At 37.5% G+C, this 8799-nt stretch overlaps 1 protein-coding gene across 1 annotated transcript in view; it reads right to left on the bottom strand.

Annotated features, from left to right (window-relative positions):
• The window catches only part of Fife (regulating synaptic membrane exocytosis protein fife), a 46157-nt gene extending 38038 nt beyond the window's left edge, over window positions 1–8119 (bottom strand). Inside the window, exons 1-2 of the mRNA XM_070214234.1 lie at window positions 8076–8119; window positions 5320–5786 (exon numbers count right to left, since the gene is read on the bottom strand). Coding sequence (XP_070070335.1) covers window positions 5320–5454 — 135 coding nt within the window. The 5' untranslated portion in view covers window positions 5455–5786; window positions 8076–8119. The remainder of the gene's footprint in view (window positions 1–5319; window positions 5787–8075) is intronic.
• Between the last annotated feature and the right edge of the window lie 680 nt (window positions 8120–8799).

Raw genomic sequence — 8799 nt, forward strand, 5'->3', positions numbered from 1 at the left:
ACATAAAACGGGAGCCAAAACGACGAGATTATTGGCCGTGTATTACTGCGCCAAGTTACCCGCTTTCATCAGCTAAAAGTCTTATGCAACTGTTGGCTTTCGATTTTAGTTAAAAGGACCTAAGGCTATCTGGGGAATATTCAAGCTATAACAAGAGGGAACGTTATAGTCGGATGCCCCGACTATCAGATACCCGTTACTCAGGTAAAGGGAGTGCGAGGGAGATGGAGATAGAGATAGAAAACGTTGATCACGCATAACTTTTTAACGAATGGTCCGATTTGAAAAATTTCTTCTACATTTCGATAGGTATTGATAAACACAATAAAACTGCATTTTTACTTTTCCAAAATATTAAAATTTTTAAAATCGTATATAAGCGATGGTGGGCGTTAGAGGGGGCGTGGCACCATTTTGAAACAAACTTGCGCTGCGTAGGAATTCCTAGAATCTGCATGCAAAATGCCAATCTTCTAGCTTCTATAGTTTCCGAGATCTCAGCGTTCATACGGACAGACGGACAGACAGACAGACAGACAGACAGACAGACAGACAGACAGACGGACAGACGGACAGACGGACATGGCTAGATCGACTCGGCTAGTGATCCTGATCAAGAATATATATACTTTATGGGGTCGGAAACGCTTCCTTCTACCTGTTACATACTTTTGCACGAATACAATATACCCTTTTACTCTACGAGTAACGGGTATAAAAAATGTACACATTTTTGTAGTGTACAATAATTATTTAATTTAAAATAACCTCTTCTTTGGTCTAAATAATTGAATAACAGTTCTTGATTGATTTTTATTCAATTTTAATTTTTGTGTATTCCTCAGCTTGACTAAACTAGACGAATTCTCTACCTGAAAGCAGGTTTTCCCAACAGCCAGGTTATTACCCTGATGTTTCTTAGATTTTCTCTGTTTTTTTTTTGCGCAGTCATCACATCCACGCAGGTGAAAGTAACGCGGTGCTTTTTATTTGATTTTTTCCTGTATTCTGCTGGAGGCGTCTGAAGCGCAACAAATTGCCAAGAAATCGTAAAGTGTGGCAAGTAATTTTTGATTAAACAACGGAGGACCAAAGGCAGAATCCAGCAGCCGGAGAGGCTTTCAAAAATTGCCGTCATTCTTTTTAATGCACACACCGAAACCTGTGAGAAGGGGGATTCACCGGGCTTAGCTGTCTGTGTGTGTATATGTGTCTGTGTTTTTTCCCGGGGAGAAGAATAACAATTGGAGGCGACTAGCCGACCAGCCGAGCCCCGAAAACATAAGTGCTGCCCTGCTCTGTCAGCATTTTATGAAGTGGAAATTTTCTATTTGCCAAAGCGCCAACGAAACCGGAACAAACGGCCCAACAGCACCGTTGAATACACAGAGAATAAAATGTTTATTTGGCTGGGAAGCACACTTAGACTTTTGGGTACAAATAAGAAAAAAATCTAGATTTATGGGAATACAAATAAAACACTTTAAAAATATTAGAAATACAATTTTTAATCCGTAAAATATTTAAGATAGAACACTTAATAAATTAAAAGATTACATATTAAAAATGTATTAACTAATTTTATTTAAGTATTTAAATTGATATTGATTGCACTTGAACTTAAAATAAAATCAATAGAGCCTTGAAATATAGTTTCTAAATGGTTATTACTTATTGAATAAACCAAGTATTCCTAACTAATTATTTCCCTTAATACACCTGTCTGTTTAATATTTAATCTAACATCTGGTAAAAATTCTGCCATAGATTATAATATTTTTCCGTATGCACTAAGAACAGGCCTCATATAGTGCAGCCTTCTCGTTCGCACAGCGCAAATTACGCTAAGTGCTTTTGGCTGCAGCGTTTTCGGTTGCCCACCTTTAGGCGGGAGGGGTGAGGATAGGGACGAAGGGCTTTGGGGGGCTAAGACTAGGGGGATTTCGGGGACTATAGTCCCAGGATTCAACTCTCTCTGGCAGCAACTAAGCGGCATCTAGTGTCAGATTATGGCCGCTTTGTGCTCAGCTTGGGCTACATTTTTGATGATGTCATTTGATGTCGGCCTGGTAATATTCATGCTGCGGATTTATGGGCCTCCTTTGCTCCTTTTTCGGTTGGGCCAACCCATGAAATCTTAGTGTAATGTATAGTTGTTTGTTTGGGTAGTCTTCTTACCTTCCTTCTAGACTTAAGTATAGGTATACCCCTAGTACTACCCAGAAAACCCCACTTAATTTATGTGCTCAGGTGTCTGACGCCATTTTTCTTACGCCAGGGTAAACTACTCTGCATTCCTCACGGTTTCACCTCCTCACACAATTATTGCCGTGTTAATTTTGTCATTTATTATGATTTTTTTTTCGTTGGGTCTTTTGGCGTCTGGGTCTTTTGGCCCGAAGCCGCAAATAGTTTCTTGTTTAGTGCCGAAAATTATGTGTTGACGTTTAAGAGCTGCCGTTCTGAGTTTCTCGCTTTTCCCCTCGATTTTCCCTCGCTTTTCCGCACGCTTTTTCCGCACCACAACAACAATAATATGGCGCGCAATATGTGCGCCCTTTATGGCCGCAAAGTATGCTACATAAAACAGCAGTCAATGCGAGAGGAAATGGAGGAGAAAGACGGAGAAAGTCGGTCGGGAGAAAGTTGCGCCTTGTCAGCCATGAATGAATGCGTTTGCATTCCGAAAAGGACAGACATCTCCCTGCAGCCGCAAAATGGAAATGGAAATCAATACCAAACTGAAATGAAAGCAGCGAGCAAATACTTTGCCACTTAAAAGTTGCACTCAAGTTTATAACGAATACGAATGTCTTAAGGAAAACGTAAGGACACTCTGCAAATATATCCGTATCGAATCCATAGTGTGGGATAATTACAAATAAATAAATGTTTTATTTGTTAGGGTTTTTTTTTGCAATTTCTTTAGTTTATTTATAGTTTTGCAAAAAGTTTTTACACATTTTAATTGGCTGTCATATATATTTGCCACTTTTATTGCTCCCATCTTGACACTCTGAAATTTATCGGGTTTTAAGAACTCTCTACAAAAGTTCTGTCTGCCTCACATAATTATTTGTAAGCTTTTGGAATGATAATAAAAAGTGTAGGCACAAAGGAAATAATATATTTATTGAATTATATTTCAAGGCGTAAGAGGAATTTTTTGTAATTTTACTAGTGCCATTTAATTATTGTAGAAATATTAAGGAAATTCCTTTCCACCTTGTGAAGCCAAAATTTTATGGCTTCTTAAATTGAATATATTAGTTATTTATTCGTTGTCAATGTTTTAGCGAATTTCTTTTAACTTTTTTATTTTTCCTTGTGTAGTAATGAGTTTTTAATTTTTGCCTTTGCAATAAATAATTTTTTAAAAACGTTTTCCCCTATATTATACGTTTTTTGATATATTTTTTTTTACATTTTTCCCTGTGTATTAAGTATTATAGTTTCTGGGGCAGGCACGTGCTAGTCTTTGGACTCAAGGCTCCGGCTCCAGCCCCGAGTTGCCTGTTGCAAGTTGCCTGTTGCTGTTTATGGCCTGCAGCCAGGCGCAACAATAAAGTGCAGCGCACAGACAACACAGGCGACCGACTGGGACACGTGTGGTCAGGATAAAATGGTCAGAATGGTAGGAACGGCATGGCCAACAGGATGGTCAGGATGTGTCCGCAGGCGAGTCCACAGCTAGACTGCAAGACCACAGGCAAATGTGTAACGAGCCAAGTGCTCCAGTTGCTAGGGAACTTTACTTTACGGCGGCAGGACTATTAAGGAAATGGCTGCAAATAAACTGCAGGAGGTTGTCCCCTGAATACCCGAGTGAGTATGAGTATCCTTTGATGTCCTGTCGCCAAATTTCAAAATAACCCGACTGCTGAGTTTTTAGGCATTTGAATGGCAAATAGAAAAAGTTTGCCGAAATCCTTTTGGCCAACAGACTTGCTAACAGACTGTCAACGGCTCATCATTGTCTTGAGATGGGTTCTGGGATATCTTGAAGAAGTTGGAGGAAAAGGAACGGCACTTTGATTTCGTGCTTCATTTGGTCTAATCAAAACTTGGCCAAAAAACACAAAAATCTGCAGCATTTAGTTGGCTGGCATTTTGCGCTTGTCAGCCTTTAATTTCCAACTTGGTTTTTATTAACTTTGCAAAGAATTTTGTGCCAAACAGGAATTTTCCCTGGAATTTACACTTCGTCCTTCAAGGCCTTTCTCGCTTTTCTCCCTTTTTGTTGTTGTGTGTTATTTTTGGCTTCACACGCCCATGTATAATTTTATTCTTTCTTTTTCTTTCTGCTTTGCACAATACCGAAAACAATTTCCGTATTATAAAAAGGGACACCGAACCCAAAAGGCAAAAGGCAGGTGCTCGGCGCAGGATAATTGAACCACTTCGATTGCCGCCAGTCCGGTTGCGTTTTTATTTTGTGTTTGTATTTTTGCGATATTATTTTCGGGGCCGCTCATAAACAAAAGGGAAAATCGGTCAGGCGGGCAAAGCATTTAAAGGGCTTTTTAATTAAAAAGTTTTGTTTGCCCTTTCGCCCGGCGTTTGTTTTTGAAGCCTGTTTGAAAAGGCCTTAAACGATAAACCAAATTTAACCTGCAGCTGTTTAATGTATGCAATTCGGCGGTATAATTATACTAGAATAATATTTACAATTAATTTAGAAATTAAACAGTAGGAAACACTTGGGGAAATAATTAAAATCTATCAATAAACGCAAAACTAAAAATAAATTCATAAGAATTTTAAAATATTTTTATTTAAGAAAAGAAAGTGTTTAAAGATTTACATTTGAGTACAGATATGATTTTCTTAGACATATAGTTAAAAACGTTCAAAAACTAAAAAAAAACTTTTGTAATAATTACTTAATTATAAATGTTTGTGTTTAAAGCTTTTGTCTTCACTGGCATTTCTTGAAAAGAAATTAAATACAGATAAATGGGTAAAAACCTTCAAAAAAATACAATAAACTCAATATCTTAATTATAACTTAATAATAAATTATTCAAAATAATCCAGCTATTTTTAAAGATTTTCTCTCAATTGCCAGAATTTGATTAACGATTTACATTTAAGTAGATGCACTTCTTGGGCAGCTGGCAAATGAATTAAAAATTCGCCTTTTATTGCATTTCATTTGCCGCTCATTATCATCAGGGAATAAATAAAGAATCACAATCACAACTGGCGAATGAAAATGAAATTAAGCATAAATTACGAGCTTCTGCCAGTGACAGCAATTCCCGAAAGCCGCCGCTCTCTGTGATTTATATATTCATTAAAAATCGAAGTGTCACTTACCTTTTTCATGAACGACATCACATTTGTTGGCAACATTTTGATGGCTTTTTTACTTCTGCTTTTTTCCTTGATGGAGAATTGGTTTTCGTTTTTTCGTTTTCGTTTTCCTTGTGTATTTAAAGTGCAATTAATCATGCATCCGCCGTGTTGGACGTTGCGTATACGTTATGTTTGCTTTGTTCTGCTGCGTTGGTAAGCCGCTTTAAGTCATTTCGATTTGGATTGTTTTCGTTTGCGTTCCTCTTGGCCTCTTGTATTGTATGCGATGCAGGCCATTTTTCATTGGCCATGTAAATAGGCATTGACATGGGGATATTGGCATTCCACCAGCATTCTACATGTTTCTCTCGATCTCCGGATTGATTTATGTGTGCAGCTCTAGTTCCACTTGGCCTGGCTTTTAATTAACTTTGGCCATAATTCACAAACGTTGTTATTATTATTATTGCCGCCGGCTGCAGCTGCTCCTTTTATTTGGCGGGCAGAAAACATGGAAAAGTACACCGAGAAAGAGGCGGAAAATTATAATTAGTCATTTGGCAGTGGGTGAAAGTGGGAGAAAGTGGTAGAAAGTTGCACGCGGCGCTTAAAGTGCTCAACTCACGGACGTGTAATGGTCCGCCCGGCTTACACCGTACTTAGCTGGGCTCCATAAATTTCCCTACGATAACCATCAACAGTGTTTTGGGTCTAGAACTCATACACACACGAAAAGTGGTGAAAAGTCGAGCGGCAAAAGTTTATAAGGCGGAAATAATGTGTCGCCTGGCATGCAAAAGTCCTTTTTCCTTTGTGACCTGTATAATAACAAGTTGGTCCTGTTAAGTGGGTTAGCCGAAATGAAACCTTAAAGTTAGTGCCCGAAACTGATTTTCAATAAGTCATTTTGGCTCCAGTACCAAGTTTAAGCTCTAATATACCAAAGTTACTCAAAATCCTAATGCACAGAACACAGAGAAAACTTTTTATAGCCATAACTAATAAAAAATATAAAGAAAAAATTATTATTATATATTTTAAATGATTTAAGAAATTTAATTATTGCAAAACCCAATTTTTAATAAATCATTTAATGAAATTTTTATTCAAAAATAATAAAAATAATAATATTAATTTTCAAATTGTAAAATTGAAATGGTTGATTTGTGTTTGGCTTTTACTTATCATTTATTTAGTGCTAATCAAACAAATCCTTTAAAATCCTTTTCCATTTGTATTTCCCCCACTGTATAGCTGCCTTGTTAAGCTCTTTGGCTGACTGATAAGCTGCTCTAGCAGTGCAATCACAATGCTTTGGCCAGCTTATCGGGCATTCACTGCATCGCTGGGATGTACTATACATATACAGCACATAAAAGGGGAACTGAACTCAGGGCTTTGGCTTTGCTGTTTGCCTGGAAATGGAATTATTAAATGAAATGACCCACATAGCAATTCAATTGTCGAGCCATCCGCTCGATTTGAGCTGCATCGGTCTAGGGATGTATGGGGATATATAGGGATATATACACTGGCATTTGCAATTCCCAGTTCCCAATTCCCATTGATGTTGCCCGAACAACGGATTAAAAGCGAAGGGATGCCGATCAAGTTTGAAGTTGCCAACTTTTCGGGCAAGTCATTGGCACAGAATGCAGTTAGTATGCATTCCCCTCGTTTTTATTCGACCATTTTGTGAGCATTTGAAAAGTTGATAAAAAGTCATTCGACAAGGGGAATGTGCTTACGCCCAATGAAATTCCCGACTTGTTGGGATGAGTTGCCAAATGAGTTGGCCAAGTTTTCAATTTTATTTGGGGAAAAACGAAAAATTAGTTTTTTATTTTTTAATTATTTGACGACTTTAAAATATATTTAAAATATTTCCAATTAAAATACTCAGTTATCAATTTAAATGCATTTTATTTTTGAACACAAAAAAAAGAATTAAGATAAAATTCTGAAAAAAATTATTTGTATATTTAGTTCTCAGACCTCTGACTTTTTAAAGACTTTAAATACTTTATTAATTTTTAAAAATTCATTTGAGATGTTTACTTAACGCCCAATGAAATGCCTAACTTTTTAAATGAGCTGGACAAGTTTTAAATTGTATTCGGTGGAAAAGTGAAAATTAGTTGCCGCTTAAAGCTGTCAAAATGCCAGCGACAGGACATGCATTCCGCTGTGCAAAATCAGGACGAGTTGATTTTTGGGAGGAAGATGTAAGGCAAAGTGTTACAAGTGTTTGCTCGGGGTAGGTGGAAAATGGGCGCGGAAAATTGGGTGGAAAAGCGGCGGGAAAGCGACGACAGGATTTCTCTCTGTCCCTCTCTTTTCCTCTCGTGCTTACACAAGCTTAGCGCGCAAGGATGTGCTCATAAATTGTAACTTTCCGTTGGCAACGTTGTTGGTGTTGGTAACAAGCATGAAATCACATGAACACACACTCTCTACGAAATCAACAGGACGAAAAGGACGAGAAGGATGCTGGCAAAGTTCCAGCCAACTTGGTCGGCTGTAGTTGGCACCCAGTTAATTAGCGCGAAATTGGGAGAATGAGTTTCCGAATCGGGCTCTGGGCTTTGGGCCAAAAGGGAAACCGCCCCCGGGCGAAGAGCCTTCTTCGTCCTTCGTCCTGTGCATGCTAATGAAACTGATCAGATTGCCATTAGCATTAAAGGTCAGCGTGTGTGTGAGGACGAGGGAGTGCGTCTCTGTTTAGTTGGAAATAATACATGCATTAAATAAAGTCCAACAAGATTTATCACCCACACGCTTAGATCCTTCGCAGGACTTCGGGACCCAAGGACATCGCAATTGTCACGCACAGGCAAACAAAGCTGGGAAAAAATAGAAAATAGAAAAAAACAAAAAACCAGGCCGTAACCGAACCAAATCGTAATTGAAACGCTCGAATATAAAATAGACGCTTCTACACCGGAATAAAAAAAGGTTTTATTTAATTTGGTATAACTCTTGAAATGTATTTCAAAAAATTAAGTAGTTTTATGTGTAATTTTGTTTAACTTTTTTTGGAAAATGAATACTGAATGACGGTAATAAATGGAATTTTATAATCATTTTTAATCTCTTATACAAAAATGCATTTTAAATTCAATATAATTTTTATGTCTATGATATAATATTATAATACTTTCATTTAATATTAGACTTCATTTGATATTATTTCTATCGTAAAGTATATTTTGAAAATTCTATTTTATATTTTTCTCAGTGGATGTCTAGTTAGAATTTTTTCAAATTTGTTTATTTTATTTTTGCTTGTGTGATGTTGTGTGTGGGGCTGCGGCAAACGTTCACTGTCCCTCGATTTATTGCGACTAACGTCACACAGGGTGTCAAAGTGAATTGTTATGCCGGAACGTGCATGGGACACAAATTAAGTGCAGGCCAGTCCGAAAAATAAATGGAGGAAAAAATGCGGCAGAAGCAATTCCTCAGCCAAATGAAGCGCAACAGCTTTTGAAACGGGGAATA

Source organism: Drosophila takahashii, chromosome 3L (assembly GCF_030179915.1).
Source record: "Drosophila takahashii strain IR98-3 E-12201 chromosome 3L, DtakHiC1v2, whole genome shotgun sequence".
NCBI classification, from domain to species: Eukaryota; Metazoa; Arthropoda; class Insecta; order Diptera; family Drosophilidae; genus Drosophila; species Drosophila takahashii.